We start from the raw sequence: 20,103 nt of genomic DNA, 5'->3' as shown, positions 1-20,103 counted from the left end.
CGGCGGGGTCCCGGTGGCCGCGGGTCTGGTCGGGCCGGGCCCCGGGGGGGGGAAGGGGGGGGTGGGCGGCGGGGCCGGTTCTGTCAGGCGCGGCCCGGGCAGCCCCGCCGGGGCCTCGCGCCGCGCTGCCCTGTCGCTATGGAGACGGGAGGGGCGTCCGCGCGCGGCGGCGGCGGGAGCTCGTCTGGGGGCGGTGGGGCTGTCGCGACAGAGTGAGGGTCCCCCGGGCCGGCAGTGAACGTGGCCTGGCGCGGCTGTCGCGATAGAGTGAGGGTCCCCGGGGCCGGCGGTGTACGTGACCCTGCGGGGCTGTCGCGGCTGAGTGAGGGGCCTCAGGGGCCGGTGGCGTGAGTGGCCCGGCGGGGCTGTCGCGACAGAGTGAGGGTCCCCACGGCCGGAGGTGTGTCAGGGCCCGGCGGGGCTGTCGCGATAGTAGCGGGGTTCCCAGTTACCATCCATCTGCACAGCCTGGCAGGGCTGTCACGACAGGAGTGAGGGTCCCTGGGGCTGGTGGTGTGTGTGGCCTGGTGGGACTATCACAATAGGAGTGGGGTTGTCACGATAGGAGTGGGGTCCCCAGGGCCAGCCCTGGTAGCACTGTTGTGACAGGAGCGGGGTGCCCAAGGCCGGCCCTGGCAGGACTGTCACGACAGGAGCGGGGTCCCCGTGCACCCAGGGGTAGCCCCGTGCCCCCCATCCCCACAGGCCTCAGGTCCCCGCCGGCCGCCTGCCGGGGGTCCCCGCGCCCCGCCTGCCCGAGCTCCCGGTCGGTGGCAGGGCGGGATGGAGGCGGACGGAACCCTCGACCCCGCGGCGCTGGAGCGGGAGCTGCGGGCGGCGGTGGCGGCCGACGAGAGGCGGGAGAGGGAGAACGAGGCCAAGCTGCGGGCCCTGCGCCAGCGCGTCCCCTCCTACGAGGAATTCAGGTCCGACGGGGGACGCCCGGGGCGGGGGGTGGGCTTGGGTGCTTCCCTACCCCAAAGGGCTCGGTCAACGCCGTCGCCAAAGCTTTGCTCGGTGCCGGGTGCTCCTGCCACGGGGCCGACGCAACCGCCCAGGTGGTTTTGGAGCTCTTTTGGAGCTCTTGTGGAACTTCAGTTTTGGGAGCTCTTAGGAGACAAGCTCACCCAGCGGGTTTTGAGCTCAAACCTCGCTCTGAGAGGGGGCCGCACCGATCGTCTGTGCTTTCTGCTCCAGGTGACCATGAGCGCGGCTTGACAGGGCAGCAAACCCCGCTTCGGGTTCCCGAAAAGGCCACGGCCCTGTGGCACAGAGCCCCGGTGGGACAGAAACTCAGCCTTGGTTAAGATTTGCCCCCCAGAAAGGTTGACGTGCATGGGGTAAGATGTCAGATGTTCCAGCTGGGAACGGCGGGCTCCAGGGCAGGTCCCCGTGGTGGCCAAGCTGTAGACCGGCGGTGGGATGGCTCGCTGTCCCCTCCTTCCAGCACGCTGTCCTCTCGCCCTGTTCCCAGGCACAGCGCCCACTCTCCAAGCCCTGCCAGCCTGCCCTGCCCTCCCTTCCCTCCCCGCACACCCCGTGCCGTGGTGGTGGTGCAGAAGAAGAGGGTGACACGTGCCCCCATGCACCCCACCCAGCACGTTCGTGCTCCCAACCCCATCACCGCTTTGTCCAAGGTGGTTTGGGAGCAGGTTTGTGGCCCGGGGATGGCAGGGACGCTCTGCAGAGGCAGCGCAGGGCACTCCCAGCGCCCACCAAAGTCCCGCATCCACCTATAGATCCGTCTGGGGAAGTCCCTGTCCCTTGACATCCACAGACGGATCTGTAGGTGGATCCAGGACTTTGACCACCCCTTGGTAGACTTGTACAGGACTAGATCAAACTCCATTCACGGCTTCATCTCCGCCTGCGTTGGGGTGTGCCATCTGATCCCTGAAAGGCAGGAAAACACTTTAAAATGGTGTTTTCTCCCCCAACCTTCTTGCCAGTCCCTATAAAAGGATTCCTGAGTGTTTTTAAGCTGTTTTATCAGTGTATTGGTAACGGTAGAAGTAATCTGAGGGAGGGAACGGAGCAGCTTCTCTCTGTGGGAGCAGTGTCTTCACTCGCGTAGCCCACACTAGCATGGGAGCAGAGACCTGGAGCCCTTCAAAGATCTCCTGCCCGTTATTGGAGGACTAGCTGCAGGGATTCGTCCCACGGGGTGAGAGGAACCACGTGAGCCACCGAGTCCGGGCTGCTGTAGTTAGTCGCAGATGTCAGTGTAATAAGATGCTGAATTCAAATGAATCCACAAAAACGTACCTGCCCAGCGTGCTGCAAGCTGTGAAACGGTCCCTACGCTCTATAAGAATTTAGGGTCTTTCCTCTGGAAATCCCAACGCCATAGAAACTTCAGCGTATCATAAGAAAAAGGCAGGAGGAAACAGTTGTGCAGGTTCCTCAGGCCTTGGCTTTGGAGGAACCGTTGGGTGGAAATGCCCAGCTCCTGGGGAGTGAGCCATTCCCCGTGCTGCGGACGAACCACGCTGCTCGGTAGCGGTCCAGCCTATGGGGAAACTCCTGCCTCATTGGTCCTGACGACTGGATTAACACTGAGTGTGTGAGGAGGACGTGCCTGCCAAGTGCCTCGTGCAATATCACCTCTTTTCCTCTGACCCCTCTCTGATGCTTCATGATCTCATTTGAATCCTGATCTTGTTTGATAGAACCGCAGAATGGTTTGGGTTGGAAGGGACCTTGAAAGATCGTCCAGTCCAACCCCCTGCCACGGGCGGGGACATCAGTCACTGGATCACGTTGCTCAGAGCCCCGTCCAACCTGACCTTGGACACTTCCAACGACGGGGCAGCCACAACTTCTCTGGGCAACCTGTGCCAGTGCCTCACCACACTCATTGTAAAATATTTCTTCCTTATGTCCAATCTAAAGCTGCCCTCTGCCAGTTTAAAACCATTGCCCCCTGTCCTGTCACTGCAGGCCCTGGTACAAAGTCTCTCTCCGTCTTTCTTACAGGCCCCCTTAAAGTACTGGAAGGCCACTATAAGGTCTCCCCGCAGCCTCCTCCTCTGCAGGCTGAACAACCCCAACTCTCTCAGCCTCTCTCCACAGCAGAGCTGTTCCAGCCCTCGGACCATTTCTGTGGCCTCCTCTGGACCCGCTCCAACAGCTCCATGTCCTTCTTGTGCTGAGGACCCCAGAGCTGGACGCAGCGCTCCAGCAGGGTCTCACCAGAGCAGAGCAGAGGGGCAGAATCCCCTCCCTCGACTGCTGGCCACGCTGCTTTGGATGCAGCCCAGGATACGGTTGGCCTTCTGGCTGTGAGCGCACATTCCGGCTCATGTCCAGCTTTTAATCTGCTGGTATCCCCAAGTCCGCTCTCTCTGCAGGGCCGCTCTCGATCCTGTCATCCCCCAGCCTGTATTGATATTGGGGATTGCCCCAACCCAGGTGCAGGACCTTGCACTTGGCTTTGTTGAACCTCATGAGGTTCACATGGCCCCGCTCTTCCAGCCTGTCCAGGTCCCTCTGGATGATACATACGGCCCAAACTCAGAAATTGCCTCGGAGAAGAAGCTCAAAGCCTCCAAGTATTTGATCTTGCTAAGTATCCCATCCCCTTCTTGTTGCCTGCAGGAACATCGTGCTGGCATCACACCTGAAGCCCCTAGAGAAAAAGGACAAGATGTGTAAGAGGAGGAACGTGCTGTGGAATCCCTGCGCAGCCCACACCAAGGCCCCGCAAACCAGCGATGTGGAAATACCCCAGGTGAGGGAGACGCTTTCCGGGACTTTGTCTATATCTAAAAATTACTCCAGAATAATTTGCGTATTATTTTAAAATGCAAGAGTTATTCAGAAATATCTCTACATGTGAACAAGCCCTCAAAGTCCCCAGGACCATCGGTGTTTAGATAACCCCAGTGTTCAGTCTGGCCCCCTACTTTGTTTCTGATAAGAGCTTGCACCAGCTGCTTCAAGAAGAGTCTGCTTCAACCCTGTGGGAACGTCAGACCAGCTGCACAGCGGCGGACCAGAGCTCCCAGTGCCCTGCCTCTGATGGTGGCCAGTAACAGATTCTTGGGGAAGAGTGCCCTCCCTTGACCGCACTCTTCCAGCTGGCTGCAGTTTAGAGACCGAGAGCCAGGGCTGTGCATCTGGATCATCACGTTTAATAGCCACAGACCGCAGATCTTCTGCGAACATAGCCGGTTCTTTTTCACCCCACGGTTTAATTATGCATGATATGGAAAAGTGCTATTTTGTTTTAAACCTGCTGCCTGATGAATTCACTGGATGCTCCTTAGTTCTTCAGTTGTGGGAAGGAGTGACTAAACCTTTTCTATCCAGGTCATTTGTGATTTGAGTGACATCTGTCCTGCCCCCTCCGGTGGACTCTGCCCATGCTGGAGAGTCCTGGTCACTGGACGTGTAGCCAGGGATGTTTCCCATAGATGTTTCTCATGGATTTTTTGACACTGAATTTCATTTGCCTGTTTATTATGAGATCCTTTTGCAACTCTTCCAGGCAGCTTTGTATTTGCCTGGACTGAGCAATGATCTCCCCAGAGCAAATTCTGTTCCTAATCCCCTTAGCGCCTGGGCTCTGATCTCCAGGGCTTCTCCATTTTGTGTTTAGACACAGCCTGATGTTGCTGTGCCTTGTTCTTGCTATCTGTATAAAAGCCTAAACATTTTAATCCTCCTTCAGTCTGTGCATCTGTTAAGTCAGCGGTGATGAGTTCAGCAGTTCAATTACATATCGTATGAAACAGGATTTCCTTTTATCTGGAGATGCCACATTGAGCTTGGCTCTCTCTTTTAGTGCAAGCTCTCTGCCACAGACTGTACGAATGCAGTATGTTACAAGACGGTGTCTTAGGGCTGTCTGCATATTTTCCGGGTTTTACATCTCATATCTTTTATCTCCTCACCCTTTTGATTTGCCTCATGGTGCTCGAGATGGAGCAGAAGTTTTCACTGAGTTACCCCAGTCTCCAGGAGATCCCTTCCTGAGCGGTGATGGTGGATCCAGACTGGGCAATGTGTCTGGTTCTGGTTAGGGTTGGGGTTGCTCCACTACTGGTCTGCGTTCATCCATGCTGGGCGTCATGTCTCATCCATTCTTCCGTTATTTTCCCCTGAAGTTCTCTGGTTTCTATGGGGCCTGAGGAACCTGATATTTCTTTGTCTTTCTCTATGTTTTGCCACCTCACAAGCTTTATGCAGCCCTTTGTGCTACCAAAGCCTGTATTAAAAACATCTCAGCCATCCACAGGTTGATCGGGAACTGGGTGGATAAAAATCTTCAAGTGGGAACAAAACAAAAGGAACTGGTAACTATTTTCTCCTTCAGGAACTGGATCAACTGCCCAGAACCTCTGCTGAATTTTACAGAGATTGGCGCAGATGCTTAAAAAGCGGAAAAGAAAAATACCAGCTTTTGCTTGAACTCGGAGGGAATGCCTTGGGCAGAATCTTTCAGGCTGACTTGGGCTTTGGCCTCCTGGGTGAATTTCTTACGGTGCTGGCGGAGAACGTCTGTCATGAAGACAGAGATGCCATCCTTCAGATCTTACAGAGCCTTGCGGGCACCAAGCGCTTCGGGTTAAACGTGGATCTTCTGAGCGAGTTGGAGAAGGAGAGCAGCAGGGATTTGTTTAGGAAGCTGCGGAGCATGAGCAGGGATTATTGGACTGCTGGCCATCCCCGCGGCCCAGCCGGCTGCGAAGCAGAGAGGGAAGCCCACGGCATGGGCACCAGCCTGCAAAAGGAAGCCAAGGAGGAAAGGATAGTGATGGAGCTGATGAAATGTTACCAGGTCAACTGAAGGAGCAGAAGCACCAGGGTCATGCAGAAACAGAGTCCAAAAGAGGCTCAAAGCCTGACCTCGGCATCACTGTGCGAGACGGCTAAATCAGATACTTCTGGAGTGTTGCCGTACATTTCTCTGTACCTGGGAGCCACCCAGAGCAATAGTTCTGCACAAATAAAGGTTAGTTACTGAGAGGGCTGTGTTGTGATCTCTGGGGCAGGGTATCCTCGCAGAATGGCTCTGTGAGAATCTCTTAGATGAGGAGAACAAAGGAAAACTAGGCTGGTATTTTCAAAGAAGAAACCAAAACCCAAATAGTCCCTTCCCTTTTTTATCTCTGTCCGTTGTCACTCAGGGGATTTAAGAAATCTAATCAATGACACTTCATGTTTAACCGTGCAGCCACTGAAGTTAGAATGGGCTGATGGAGGTGGAAATGCTGTGCAAGGTGGTATATCTGGGACTATCCAACCACCTGGTTTATTGTTATTCTACCCCAACGAGCAGGGCATGGGGTAAACCTCAGAGATCCTGTCACGTCATGGTCCTGCTATCTCAGACACTGTCTGATTTGCTGAAATTCCACATAAACTGAAATTTAGAAGGAACAGACAGGCATCGGTCCAACAAAAAGACTCTCCAGGACTGCCTAATACTGTATCTAAATTGAGTCGCGCTTCTGTTTTGGCTGCCGACCAGAGAGGCCTTCGTATGGCGCAGCTCAGCACCTACCCACCAAGCTCTCTTGCAGTCCTGGTCTGGCAGGATTCTCAAGTTTCTCCCAAGTGTGCTGAGGAGCCCAGTGTATGTTACAGTGCTCAGACTCCCTTGAATTCAGTTCAAAACCAACTGTCAGGTCTGTTTTGTTGTAAAACCCAGCTAGAGGAGCAAAAGGTAGAGTCACCCTGGCAGACTATAACCATCCCCCTCCCACCTTCTGTGTAGAGAACCCTAGGCACCTAATCGATTATCCTCTGAGGTCTGGCACTTGGATGCTGGGCTTTGTGGCATCTGTCTTGGGGACACCTGTGTCCCTGCAGTCTGGTGTGGGTGCCATTCCTCTTGCCTTTGCATAACACTTGCAAACCGGAGGACTAGCAGAAAGCCGAGAACTGAAGTCTTAAACAAAACAACAAAGATCCTGGAGTTTCCCAAGGTCAGGACGGAGGATGCTGATGCAGGAGCAGCCCCGGCACGACAGTTACATCTCTGGTGGGAACAGGCACGGCGCTTTCAGCAGTCTGGAGGCTCAGGGCTTGCACTCACATCCTATGTCAAAGATGGGAGCAGGGTGCTGCGTCCCCATCGCTTGGGGAAAGGCAAAATCCAATCCCCGTGGTTTGGTGAGAAGACTCCAGAGAAATGAAGTACAGGAGAGGTTGCGTGAACGTTTACGGAAGGAAGGGCTGTTAGACCAGCTGGGATCAGCTTCCCAGTCGTTAGCTCATGGTCTGATCTGAGTATCTGCTCAAGAAGTGCCAAAAGCTGAGCTGAAGGTCCAGCCAGGGCATAGCTCACCTTCACCATGAAAGAGATGCATTTAAGGCCTCCAGGGCTGGTTCCAGCATCAGCTTAGGCAAGGGCGATGTGAATGAAGAGCCTCGCTCAATCACTCAGAGAGGAGTCGTCTCAAACGTTACCTGTGTGGAGGGGCTTCAGCACACAAATCCTTGGAAAGCCAACAAGGAGGATGTAGAGGTCTACCTACCATGTTTGAAACTTCTTGTTCTGGACTACGGAGGTCAGCTGCTGTTGGAGGAGGGTCTTCTCTGGGTTCGTTGCTCTCAGAGGGATCAGAGCAATCCTTAATATTTACTGCATGTGAGTCTTTCAAGAAGACATCGGCAGTTCCCTTGTTGCCACCATGCTTCCTATCGTTGCATCTTCCTTCTGTGACTGTGCTGCACAAACGACCTGCCCACTCATTGTCCAGGGCGTGGACAACACTCTAGAGCTGCTGGGAGAGGGGAGAGGTTCTAGAGTCTGTGTACCAGGGGACAGCCTGCCCCGGGGCAGGACAGAGTGCTTCTGGCAGATACTCGGCTGAGATGGGATATTTCAGCCGCTGTTTGATCCCTGCTATCAGCCACGTGCACTGCAGGCAGGGGGTCGTTTGCAGACGCCATCTTTGGCAAGTGACCTGGTGTGTGCACCATCCCCGCCCCATGCTGGCACTGCTAACCCCACGCGTGGGTTCCTGCCGTCCCCGCTGAGGGCGCGGTGGCTGGGTTGGTTCTGCTGACTGCAGAGACCCCCTGGTGAGATGGTGATGAGGCTGCTGGGAGCCGCCGTTCTCCTCTGTCTGGTAGATGTTCTCCACGCTTTTGTGATTGAAGAGAAAGGGGATGTGTTCAAGAGGATGGCTTGTCCCTCTTTCCTGATGTTCGACAACGCCGCTTACTTGGCTGACATGACCTTCGAGCTCCCCTGCAACTGCAAGCCCGAAGAGGTCTCTTCTGTCGTCTGGTACTTCCAGAAGAACATGGGCAGCCACAAAACCACTGTCCTGACGGACTTTGCCGGCACCGTGGTTGTCGACTCGGGCCATATCCATGCGGGCAGCGACGTGCTGAAGCGTTTCAGTATCCGGATGTTCAGTCTCATCGTCTTCCGAGCCCAAGTGATGGACTCGGGACACTACCTGTGCGGCACGAAGAAAGGGGACTTCTTTTATGGCTACGACGTGGACGTGCAGCCCACCAAGCACATCACGGTGGCTTTTGTGGACAGAGGCCAGCACATCCAGGATGACTACACGGGGAAGCTCTTCAGCCTCTTCACCACCTTCTGGGACTGGACCAGATGCGACCGCTGTGGGGTGAGAGGTGAGCAGCGGCGGATCGGGCTCTGCTATGTGCAGAGTGACCAGCTGCACCCTCGCTATCGTGCTGCCGTGCCCAATGTCACGTCCTGCGGCTCAAGGGCTGTCCCCACGCATTTCCAGCGCCCCGGCCGCCTCCGGAGACCCGAGGTGGCCATCCGAAGCTGCCTGGCCCCTTGCCCGAAGGAGGAGGTCCCCGAGGAAGGCGTGCAGGCCATCTCCAATGTCATTTCCAAGCTGGGCGAGAAGCCCTGGCTGCCCCATGTCCCCACACAGTTTCACAAGCAGCCCATTGGAAGTGACCTGATCATCATGTGCCCAGGAGCCCGTCCCGAGCATGCTGTGGCCTGGGACAAGGACACCATCCGGCTCTACCGCTCCCGCTACCTTGTAGGTGTCAACAAGAGCATGCGGGTCTTCATCGACCACGGAAACCACCTGCACATCCAGCGGGTCCGGGTCAGCGATAGAGGCACCTACTTCTGCTGGCGGGAGGGCAAGATGGTGGCTGGCTTCCGTCTCAGCGTGATGTACCAGCACCGGCGCAGGCGGACGCTCAATGATCCCGAGACAATCTACGCCGTCAAGGCCATCGGCACGAGCTACGTCCTCATCAGCATCGTCTTCATCATCATCCATGTGTGCCGCTGCTGCTGGCGGGTGTTCGGGTGCCCTGCCAGGACATAGCATCTCTGCCACGGCCCCGGCAGGCCACGCTTACACCTTGGACCATCTTCCCATTAGAAATTTCCAACGTTCTGACCATTACAAATCAAAATGCTGCCAGCACCTGCTCGTATTCCCTTCTGGGTCAAGAGCGTGACAGTGAGGACCGATGTGGAAAACCCCGTGCTGCAGATTGGTACGGCTTAGTAGGGACAGGCGGGCATTTCACACTGCCACAATTTGTCCCTGGCTCTGCTGCTGGCTTGCGGTGGGGTTTTAAGCTCAATATAGTCCTTTTCAAAAGAATACTTGGAGTTGTTGCAAGATCTTCTGGCCAAGCTCTACAGAGTTCTCGAACCACATCAGTGATTTATTAGAGCTGTTTTTCTAAGAGTCTGCTGAAAAGATCCACCAAACTATTTTAATCCAATTAATTCCTGCTTTTCTTATCCTTTTTTTTTTTTTTTTTTTTTACTTCTTTTCATTGCTGAGAACTTTGCGTGCCCCAGCGTTTCAAAACATTCAATGTTCCCTTGGGCTCCTTAGCTGGAGCAAACCCATTTTTAAAAATTCTGGTTTAAACATTTTTCATTTTTGAAGAAAAAAAAAAGAAATTTTTGAATTAATCTGGTGATTTTCTTCAGAAATGTCTCTGGGTTTTGGCGGTTTTTTTTAACTCGCCCGACTCAGCACAGACTTGTGAGTCAATATTTATGCCTGACAAAATTATTATGCATGTCCGCCAAAGAGGATGGCATCTCTACAGGGTTTAGGTGGCCACTTGCTTGCTCCTCAGCCTGGAGCAGGACTTCCCCACGGGGCTCACCTCTGCTCCTTTTTTCAAGGACGTGGCTTGGGGATTTCAGCTTTCCTAAGAGAAATCCCACTGCCCAGGAGGGCAGCACTGAGGGTCCCAGCGATACTCAGGCACTTGAACCACGTAGGTGATGTGCCGGATCTCAAATCCACCATCAGGCCTGACAGCTGCAGCAGATCCCAGGAGCTTCCCAGGCGATGCCTCCTGGCTTCGTGCGGGGAAGGAGCTGGGTTCGGGGCTGAAGACCCCCCGAGCAGATCCCTGCTTCCCCTCCCTCCCTCCCAGGAAGGGGATCTCTCCCACCCCACTGCCTGGCTGCCGGCTCCAGGAGGCTCATTGCTGCACCCGCCTCCCCTGTGTTGCAGTTCCTTACGGGTGTTGACCCATGAAGCGTTGGCCATGCCTCGGGGTGCAGAGCTGAGCTTGCGTCCCCCGGCAACTTTGAGCCTGGTTTGGGCTCCCAAAGGGCCTCGCCGCCCCGGCTAACCCCAAATAACCCACGGCACTGGCTGCGGAGAGGTGGATTGCAGGCACGACAGTGGAAGCACAGCGCTTGCATTAGCTTTATTTCTCATCTCAAGCTGCCGCGGGCGTTAGTGCATTAATTCAGTAGCGACGTGGGCTGCAAAGCTCCAGCCCGAGGCTGCTCGCAGGGGACCGAGCCCCCCGGGCCACCGCCATCCCACCCCAGATGCCAAACCTGGGCAGCACCCAGGTCTTCTCTTATAACATCTCCTGCCCCAGGAACGGCCTTTCTGGAGCCAGTAGCTGCAAAGCGTGCTCAGCACCTGAGCCAGGGGACGAGGGGGACAGAGGGGACGAGGGGGATGGCATCCGAGTGGCATGCCGTGTGCTCATCCCAAAGGGCTTACGGGGTACGAGAAGCACTGCTGGGTTGTTGCTCCGATGTTAGGTGGCATCAGGGCAGGTTTCACTCCTGGTCAGTAGCTAAATCAAAGGTGGGGACCGGGGCTGCAGGCAAGCACCGGGCTGGGCGATGGCCCCGGGTGGGCCGGTGGCATGTGCTGGTCCAGGGGGAGCACGGGAAGACGAATGTGGGGACAGGGCCACGTGGAGCCCAGGACAAGGGATTTCTTCCAACCCCGTCTTGAATGTCCATGCCGGGGGGGTGGGCTTGGGCTCCATGCGTGGCAGGGACTGTGACGGGGCAGCCCCCGGGCCCTGGCCCCCCAGCTCTTAGTGTGAGCCTGGGTGGGACAGGCAGGATGAGAGTGGCTCCGTCTGTCCTCCCCCATCACTCCTGGGTCACGGGAGGCACCTCCTGCTGTGAGAGCACCCGTGGGTGCCCCGACATCCTCCTCCTCCTCCTGTGCACTCCCCTCCTCTCCATTTTCACTTGCGTGGGATCCCCCCCAGGCGAGGGGCCAGGCGCACGGCCCTGGGTCACCCCTCGCCACGAGCCCCTTGGGACTGTTTTTCCCCACCATGGGGATGGGGACACCTTGGTGGCGGACACCCAGTGGGGGTCAGGACAGCCCCATGGCACTGTGCCAGGAGGAGCCCATGAGGCCACCCAGCCTGCTGCGCCCACCACGGCTCCGGCCCCACAAACCACCCTGGACACCCCAGGGTCCCCAGGAACCCCTCATTATCCCCATTTCATCACCCTTTTACACCATCCCGACAGCACCCTGCCTCGCCCTCCTCCCCTTCCTCTTGCCCATACCTCTTGGCTAAGCCCACCTGATGCTCAGTGACGGGGAAACGTCCCTCGCCAGCTGTTACCTTGTCCCCTGCAGCCCCCCCAAAGATGCTCAGGGCCTGGGGGTACTGGGGAGCTTCAGGGTGGCCTCCCGGACCGGAGAGAGGGCAGCAAGGTGGGATGCAGGGAGAGATGCTCTTGGCACCGTCGTCTTGTCCAGCCAGTGCATGGAGATTGAAACAGGACGGGCTCTCTCCCTGGGCATTGGCAAGCTGGAGGCCCAGGGCGAGCGCGGGCACGGCCCCAAAACCACCGGTCCCTCTGCGCACGGGAACGCAACAGCATCCTGGCGGGGTAACAGCTCCGCCCCGTACCGCTCGCCTCCCCCGGGTATTGCCCGCCGGACGGGTGCTTTGCCAGCAGCCAGCCCCGAACAGGGACAGCGGTCCCTGGAGCACAGGGCGATGTGGGAGAGGCGAGGGGTGGGCAGGAGGGAGATGCCCCCTGCCGAAGCACCACCAGCTCCTCCCGCGACCCGTGCCTGGCCATGGGGCTCCCTCGCAGCATCAGACGGGACCTACGGCTACAAGCGTGCGGCTGCTGCAGCTCACCCGCCCTACACCACCTCCTTGTGCTCCTGCTTGGACTCCTTGATCACCTGGAGACAAAGGGAGAGGGGCCATCACCCTGGGCTCGGGCTCCCCTCCCTGGCTGAGCCTGCCTGCGTTCTGAACAAGCTTGGGGACAGGGACGGGGATGGGGACAGGGACGGATTTGTCTATGAGCTGCCAGGCTCAGCTCCATCGTGGTCCAGAGCCAGCTCATGCCGTGCTCTCAGGGCACTGGGATCACCGGCTCCCTGCCCAGGCTGCTCCTGGGGCTGAGGGATGGTGGCCCCAGGTGCACAACGAGTGAACCCCTTGGGGCACCCCATGGGGAGGCAGGGGTGGAGGGGAGGCCGCATGGGTGACACAGATGAGGACTTCCTACCTCTCCATCTCTGGTCTCCACAGTTTTGACCACGATGCTCCTCTTCACATGGGCTTCTGACACAGATTTAGTGTCCAGGCTGGTCTCTAGGGCACATGGGCAGGACATGGCGGTGACGTAGAGCCCGGGGTATGGCTCCTCCAGCCACACTCAAGTGGAGGGGCCCAAAGGGAATAGGTTGGGCTGGAAAACCCTGAACCATGGGAGACAGTGGCCCTGGGGACATGACCACCTGCAGGAACACTGTTGGCTTCAGGGACATGGTTGGCCTTGGGGATGTAGTTGGGGACATTCTTGGCCTTACGGATGCAGTTGGAGACATGGTTGGCCTTGGGGATGCGGTTGGGGATGTGGTTGGCCTTGGGGATGTGGTTGGCTTTGGGAAGTGATTAGCCTTGGGGACACAGCTGGCACTGTGGACATCATTGGCCTTGGGCATGTGGTTGGCCACGGGACATGGGTAGTTTTGGGATGCGATTGGGCTTGGGGACAGGGTTGTCCTTGGGGACACAGTTGGCACTGGTGACACAATTGGCCTTGGGGATATGGTTGGCACTGGGGACGTGGCGATGTGGTCGGTCAGTCTTAGGGACATCATTGGCCTTGGGGACATGCTCGGCTTTGGGGGTGTGGCCATGGCACACTCCTCCCCCCGTCTTGGGAGAACCCAGGAGTCCTGGTTCCTTGAGATTTGCAGGAAAACCTCCCGGTCCCTCTGGATGGGGCAGGGATGGCCACGACGGTGCCTCCTCCCACTGAGCCCCCAGAAGTCACCCCTGTTTGTGCCATCCCAGCCCCCCCACCCCACGCATGGCCACGGCCTCACCTCGGATCTGCAAGTTGGAGAAGCTCTGCACGGGGATGGTGATCCTGCAGGAGCAATGGGGGGTGTTGGGAAGAGCATCGGGGTCCTGCTGCAGCCCCACACACCGCTCAGCCCTGCCCAGGGCTGGGGCAGGAGGGCTGGAGGGTGGTCCCAAGCAGGTCGGACCCACCAGAGGGACCACGAGGACTTGGGGATGGTTTGGGACACAGCCAGGGAGGGGGAGGGGGCAGGATGGAGCCCCTGCTCTGCCATCACCTGCTCTCCTCGCCCTCCAGCAGCTTGCGGTACGTGGCAATCTCGATGTCGAGGGCCAGCTTGACATTGAGCAGATCCTGGTACTCCTGCAGGTGCCGGGCCATCTCCTCCTTGAGGCTGCGGATGTCCTCCTCCAGCCGCACCACCGTGTCCTGGTAGCCGGCTGTCTCCAGGGCATAGCGTTCCTCCAGCTCCCGCAGCTGCCTCTCCAGGGACTCGTTCTGGGGGGCCACGAGAGGAGGTGACACCCTCCATGGCCACCTTCTCCCAGGAGCTAGGGGCTCTCCATGGTGCCCATCCATCTCCCATCCTTGGGGACCAACCAACCATTCCCCCAGCATTGGGTGGTGGTCCCCACTGCCGTGCCAGGGAACCCCGTGGTGGTAGCAGCTCCCCGAGGCCATGTCCTTGCACCCCACGGCCATCACCTACCGAACCCCGCAGAGCCTCCAGGTCGCAGGTGAGGGCCTGGAGCTGGCGCCGGTACTCGTTGGCCTCCTGCTTGGCTGCGCGCAGGGCCTCTGCGTGCCGGGCGGCCGCGTCCGTCAGGTCTGCAAACTGGCAGGGGGGACACGTGCCATGGGATGGGACCACGCAAGCAGGGATGTGTCCCGGTGGCACATGGTGGGGGGACACGACCCAGCTCTGCTCCATGGGAAGGACGTGGTCCCAGTAGCACGTGTCATGGGGACACATCCAGCTCCCACAGGAGGAAGGGACAGCGCACACGGGATGTGCCCCCAACGGCACGTGGTGCTGGGGACATGTCCCGGCTCTCGTGGCTGGAAGGGACAGTGCATGTGGGGCATGTGGCTGATGGCACGTGTCGTGGAGGCACGCCCCTGCTCTCTTGGGCTGGTGGGACAGTGGACATGGGACACATCCCTGATGGCAGGTGTTGCTGGGGACATGTCCTTGCTTTGCGGGTGGGAGGGATGGTGCTGTGGGATGTCACAGGGGACACGTCCCTGCTCCCGTGGGATGGTGCACATGGGCCTTGTCACTGTGAACACAAGTCCTTAGGGCCCGTGCCTACCTGCCTCACCACTGGGGTCACATCCCTGCTCCCCACGGGGACCAAACCAAGACACGGGACATGAGCGGGGACAGCGGGGATGCTGAGCCCCCTGAACCGCCACCGAGCAAAGGCACCCAACCCCAGCGGGGCCAACCCCAGCCCCGAGAAGGTGACATGCCGGGAGGGGACAGCTACCACCAAGCAGAGCCACCCAGCCCCGGGGGGGTCAGCCCCCGCCCTGAGAAGGTGACATCCTGGGAGGGGACAGCCAGGCCACCCAGCCGATGGGTGGCCGGCTCCCACCGCACCTTAGACTTGTACCACTCCTCGGTCTCCTGGACGTTGCTGGCGGCCATGGCCTCGTACTGGCTGCGGATGTCGCGCAGGGCAGCCGTCAGGTCCGGCTTGCTCGCGTCCACCTCGACGTGCACCCGCTGCCGGGCCAGCTGCTCCTGCAGCTCCCGCAGCTCCTGGGGGGACAGTGGGGGTCAGCCCGGCCCCCCCGAGCCCCAGGACCCCCCCCCCCCGAGCAGGGTTACCTCCTCGTGGACCTTGCGGAGAAAGGCGATCTCGTCCTGCAGGGTCCCCACCCGCCGCTCCAGGTCCAGGCGAGCCAAGGCAGCGGCATCCACATCCTGCCACCGCAGGGGACAGGGGGGACTGTCCCCAGGGCTGGCCACCCGGGTCTGCTCCCTCCTGAGCCGCCCGGCCCTGCCCGCCCCTGCCCATCCCTGCCTCCTTCTGCCCATCTCTGCCCGACCCTGCCTCTTTCTGCTCCCTCCTGCCCATCGCAGCACACCCCAGTCCCTCACTGCCTGCTCCTGCCCATCCCTGCCCTGTCCTTGCCCATCCCTGCCCATCCCTGAGGGAGGCTGAGCTGGGGGCTGAGCCCCTGGGGTGCAGGACGGGGGATGCAGGATCCGGCCCCTGCCCTCACCTGCCTGTAGGCAGCCAGGTTGCTCTCTGCCTCCAGCCGCAGGGTCACCTCGTCCTGCAGCCTGCGCCGGAGCAGAGAGGCACCGTTACTCCTTCGGCATCGTTACCCCTTCAGCACCCTTAGTCATTAGGCACCGGTACTCGTTAGGCACCGGTACTCGTTAGGCACCGGTACTCATTACTCTCAGCCCCACGGACGGACCCCCCTGGGTCAACGCAGCCCCACACCACCGGCACCCACACCCCGTGGCGGTGCATGTGCCCATCCCACACCCCCGCCACCGTCCCACACTGTTCTCAGGGGTCACCCTGACCCCTGTTGCCACCCACGTCCCCGTCACCACCCTGGTGCACGTCAGTGCCCGGTCTCCAGGGCTGCCCTGGTCCTGGTGGCCACCCTGGTCTCTGTCTCAGTGGCCACCCTGATCCCTGGGGACACCCTGGTCCCTATCCTGGTCCCAGAGGTCACCCTGGTCCTTGTCACCATCATGGTCCCCATCACCACCCTGGTCCGCAGGACAACCCTGATCACCATCCTGGTGGCCATCCTGGTCCCCATTCCACTAGCCACCCTGGTCCTGGTAGTCACCCTGACACCCATCCCAGTGGCCACTCTCAATCCTGTCCTGGTAGCCACCTTGGTCCCTGGGGCCACCCTGCTCCTGGTGGCCACCCCGGTCCCCATCACCACCCTGGTCCTCATCATCATCCTGCTCCTGGTGGCCACCTTGTTCCCCAGGACTACCCCAAGCAGGGCAGCACCTTACTTCTGCTGGAGGCTGCCAAGGTCCTCGGCGAGGTTGTCCCTCTCGATCTCCAGACGGGCCTTGGCGGTGGCCAACTGCTCCACGTGATGCCGCAGGTCACGCAGCTCCTCCTGGTAGACGTCGGCCAGACGCGAGGGCTCCTGGTCCCGCGCCTGGTTCAGCTCCACCACCAGCACCTTGTTCTGCTGCTCCAGGAGCCGGACCTTCTCGATGTAGCTGGCGAAGCGGTCGTTGAGCTCCATCATCTCCACCTTCTCGTTGGTGCGCGTCTCCCTGAACTCCGAGTTGAGCGCTGTGGCCAGCGAGAAGTCCATCTTGCCCGACCCCAGGCGGGCACCCATGCGGGCAGCCGGCTGGGTGCTGCGGGAGGCCCGGAGCCGGGCTGGGGTGCTGGCGGGGAGCACCCGGTACACCGGGGTGGCAGGGCCGAAGCGGCGGCCGTAGGACAGCCGCTGGCTCTCCATGCCGAAGGGGTGAGTGCAATGTGCCCGGCCCGGGGCGTTTTATGGAGCCTGGGGGCCCCCAGCCCCGCCGGCCGCCCCGGCGCTGGCCGCCAGCCAGGGAGCCAGAGGACCGGCACAAAAGCCGGCCTTTGTGGCACCCGGCAGGGGCGGATGCGCCCTGGCACCCAGCCCGGGCGCCGCGGCACGGCCCCCTGCCCACTGCCTGCCCCCCCGGCAGGCACTGCCAGGGCCCAGGGGGGCCTGGGGCACATGCCAGGGTGGGAGGCAGAGCGGTGGCCACGGGCACCCGTGGGGCAGCCAATGGGTGGGTGCTGGGTGCAATGCCATGGGGCACCACAGGCACTGGGTGCAACGTTGCAGGGCACCATGGCTGCTGGATGCATTGCCGTGGGGCACCGTGGGTGCTGGGTGCGAGGCCGTGGGGCACCGTGGGTGCTGGGTGCAAGGCCGTGGAGCGCCATGGGTGCTGGGTGCGAGGCCAGGTGCGGTGTCATAGGGTGCGCTGCAAGGGCCTGGGCTGTATCCGCGCCCCAGGGATCCATCCCCACGACGCCCCTGGCCCCAGCAGCCTCTTGAGGTGCTCAGGGCAGAGACGCTGGGCAGGCTCGGGTGTGCGTGTGCACGGCCACCCCCCGTGCACACCCCCCTGCATACGTGTGCACACCCCCCGTGCACGCCCCCCGTGCGCACTGCTGGTACGGATCCGTGCGCACACACCCCCTGTGCGCACATCCATAAGGAGGCCCCCGCACGCCTGCATGTGCACATCTGCACGCGTGCGTGTACAGCCACACGCACGCACATCCACATGCACGCACACGCGTGCACCTAGAGACGCACGCGCCTGTCGGCCCGCGTCCACACGCACACGCACGTGCACGTCCATCCCTCCGTGCCCGTGCGCGCACACCCGCCATGTGCAACGCACACGCACGTGCCTACCCTCGCACGTGCGCGTGTACACACACAGAGCGTGCACAGACACGCGCGCGCGTGCTGCCTTCCCTGAAGGCGCGTGCACGTGCACAGAGCTACCGCCCATCCGCCCTTCCACGTACACGCAACGCACACGCACGGCCATCCTGCTACGGACACGCACGCACACCCGCATGGGCACACGCGCACGGGCACGCGCGCACGGGCACACGCACATGGGCGGGCACACGCACATGGGCACGCGCACACGGGCACGGGCACGGGCACACGCACACGGGCACGGGCACGGGCACACGCACCCACGCTGCCCGTGTCGCGTCCCCCCGGACGAGCCCCGGCCCAGGCAGCTCAGCACCCGCCGCCAAAGCCCCGTCTCCCGGCGGGCCGAGGCGCTCTGCAGGCAGCCTGGCAGCGCGGGCAGGCTGCTAATTAAGGCGGGCTGCTAATTAAGGCAGGCTGCTAATTAAGTGGCTGAAGCCTCCGAAGTCCTTCCCACCCCAGCGGGTCTGTAGAAGCGCTGGCCGGTCGCCGCGGGAGCCTGGCCGGGGCTCAGGACGCCGGGTCCCCGTCCCCGCTGGGGAGGGGGCCTGATCCCGCCACGGCCACGCTGCGTGTGCGCGGCCGTGGCAGCGGTCACACATGCGCCGAGTTTGGGGGGTCTTTCGCCCCCCGTTGGCCCATGGGGGGGGTGGGGAGTGAGGGCCGGGACCCCTCCCCGGGCAGGGGCCGGGTGCCAGGGGCTTTCCCCGGGCGGCTGAAAGGGGCTTTGTGCGGGGCCGGAGCTGGCGCTGCCCGGCGCAGCCGTGGGGGCCTTTGTGCCGGGGCTCGGCGCTGCCGGGAAAGGCGGGGAGGGACCCGGGCACGGCGGCGGGGAAGGGCACGGGGCCACCGCCGGCACCGTCCCCTCCGAGCCGTGGCGTCGTGGCCACAAACTGGGGCACGGCCAGGCCCTGGGGACAGCCCGGGCAGGGGACAGGGGTGCTTTGGGGACACGGGGACGTAAGGGACACACGGTGGCATCGGGGTGGGTGCCCCGAGAGATGGCTGGGACGCAGCCAAGGGGCGGGAGCTCCCTGGGGTGCTGGTGGGGATGCTGCGGGGACAGGGATGGGGACAGGTCTCGCCGGCTGGCAGCTAGATGGCAGCCGATGGCCGGGAAAGGCTCCCTGCCCGCTCGGGGACGGGGACACGAGGCCAGGCCCCGCTGGACCACGGCCACCATCGCTGGGCCACCGACAGCGGCCAGTTGGGGAGGGTTGTGGCAACAGCCTTGTCCCTGTGGGTGCAATCTGTGGGGACGTACGGGTGGGACTGGTGGCACCGGGGCAGCGCTCGGGGACAGCCTTTTGCTGCCACATCCCCCTTTAGTCCCCAGAAGCTCCTTGTCCCCAGCCAGCCCTCCGTCCCCATGCTGGGTGTTTCCATGGCCCCCAGACTGTCCCAACCGGTGTCACCAGCAGCGGGCAGGGGTTTTTCCCACAGAAATGCCTGGTTTGTGGCACCTACGTACCCCATACGTGACGCTTGGTGTCCCCAGCCTGCCAGAACAGTGACATCCCTGAGGACAGGTGCCGTGTGACAGTCCATGGTGACAGGGGACCTCCATCCCTGTAGACTTTCTAAAGTCCCCTGGGGTGCACAGCCCTTGCAGGGCGGGGGGGACAGAGCAGGGGCACAGGGTCCTGCACGAGCCCCCGCACCGCTCCCCAGAGATTTATTTTCTCCCAGCTCCTACGCAGCCGGGATCAAAGCACAGAAAGCTGTCGCTGCCGGCGGCTGCAGGGAGGCAGAGCTGGGCTCTCCCCCCTCCTCCTCCCCGGCCCCCTCTTAATGAGACAAATGAACTGGGAGCGGGCTGGAAGTTTTAATTAGAAGCTTCCAGCCTCTGAGAAGACAAAGGCGAGATCTGCCGCTGCCAGGCAGGAAAGTAGAGCAGGAGGAGCTGGTGACCCTGGTCCCCGTGGGACAGCAGCACACCCAGAGCCGGGTCCACCCTCCCCACGCTGCTCCTGCCACGCTTGGTCACCTCGAGGGTGGCTACGAAGAGCTAGTGCAGGCAACCAGCTGTGCCACAGTGCCCAGATGTGACCTGGCATGGCAGTAAGGGGGCCATGGGGATGCTAGGGGACAGCCACAGGCCCCAGGTAGGGATGCTCAGAGCTCTCTGC

General features: G+C 60.8%; 3 protein-coding genes across 3 annotated transcripts; 2 read left to right on the top strand and 1 right to left on the bottom strand.

Annotated features, from left to right (window-relative positions):
• Positions 1 to 107: 107 nt before the first annotated feature.
• DNAAF19 (dynein axonemal assembly factor 19) lies at positions 108 to 5,955 on the top strand. Its single transcript, XM_075522863.1, has 3 exons — positions 108 to 926; positions 3,598 to 3,730; positions 5,318 to 5,955. The coding sequence occupies exons 1-3, from the start codon at positions 784 to 786 to the stop codon at positions 5,789 to 5,791; spliced, it is 750 nt and encodes a 249-aa protein (XP_075378978.1). The 5' UTR covers positions 108 to 783; the 3' UTR covers positions 5,792 to 5,955.
• A 2,084-nt stretch (positions 5,956 to 8,039) lies between these two features.
• On the top strand, positions 8,040 to 9,284 carry FAM187A (family with sequence similarity 187 member A). The gene has a single exon (XM_075522988.1). The coding sequence runs from the start codon at positions 8,040 to 8,042 to the stop codon at positions 9,282 to 9,284; it is 1,245 nt and encodes a 414-aa protein (XP_075379103.1).
• Positions 9,285 to 12,359: 3,075 nt separating this feature from the next.
• Positions 12,360 to 16,999, bottom strand: GFAP (glial fibrillary acidic protein). The gene is made up of 9 exons (XM_075522987.1): positions 16,536 to 16,999; positions 15,770 to 15,830; positions 15,372 to 15,467; positions 15,141 to 15,302; positions 14,247 to 14,372; positions 13,815 to 14,035; positions 13,560 to 13,603; positions 12,734 to 12,819; positions 12,360 to 12,401 (listed from the first exon to the last, which is right to left on the bottom strand). Exons 1-9 carry the CDS (start codon positions 16,997 to 16,999, stop codon positions 12,360 to 12,362), a joined length of 1,302 nt encoding a protein of 433 aa, XP_075379102.1.
• Positions 17,000 to 20,103: the final 3,104 nt, after the last annotated feature.

This window comes from Mycteria americana, chromosome 22 (assembly GCF_035582795.1).
Source record: "Mycteria americana isolate JAX WOST 10 ecotype Jacksonville Zoo and Gardens chromosome 22, USCA_MyAme_1.0, whole genome shotgun sequence".
Lineage (NCBI taxonomy): Eukaryota > Metazoa > Chordata > Aves > Ciconiiformes > Ciconiidae > Mycteria > Mycteria americana.
The sequence above is the reverse complement of the archived record's forward strand: the minus strand, read 5'-3'. Positions and strand labels throughout refer to the sequence as shown.

Coding starts and splice junctions, on each gene's coding strand:
- DNAAF19 (XM_075522863.1), top strand. CDS start 784: ATGGAGGCGGACGGAACCCTCGACCCCGCGGCGCTGGAGCGGGAGCTG. Junction 927..3,597: donor CCCTCCTACGAGGAATTCAG/GTCCGACGGGGG, acceptor TGTTGCCTGCAG/GAACATCGTGCTGGCATCAC. Junction 3,731..5,317: donor GCGATGTGGAAATACCCCAG/GTGAGGGAGACG, acceptor TTTCTCCTTCAG/GAACTGGATCAACTGCCCAG.
- FAM187A (XM_075522988.1), top strand. CDS start 8,040: ATGGTGATGAGGCTGCTGGGAGCCGCCGTTCTCCTCTGTCTGGTAGAT.
- GFAP (XM_075522987.1), bottom strand. CDS start 16,999: ATGGAGAGCCAGCGGCTGTCCTACGGCCGCCGCTTCGGCCCTGCCACC. Junction 15,468..15,769: donor ACCTGGCTGCCTACAGGCAG/GTGAGGGCAGGG, acceptor CTGCGGTGGCAG/GATGTGGATGCCGCTGCCTT. Junction 14,036..14,246: donor TGGAGGCTCTGCGGGGTTCG/GTAGGTGATGGC, acceptor GTGGCCCCCCAG/AACGAGTCCCTGGAGAGGCA.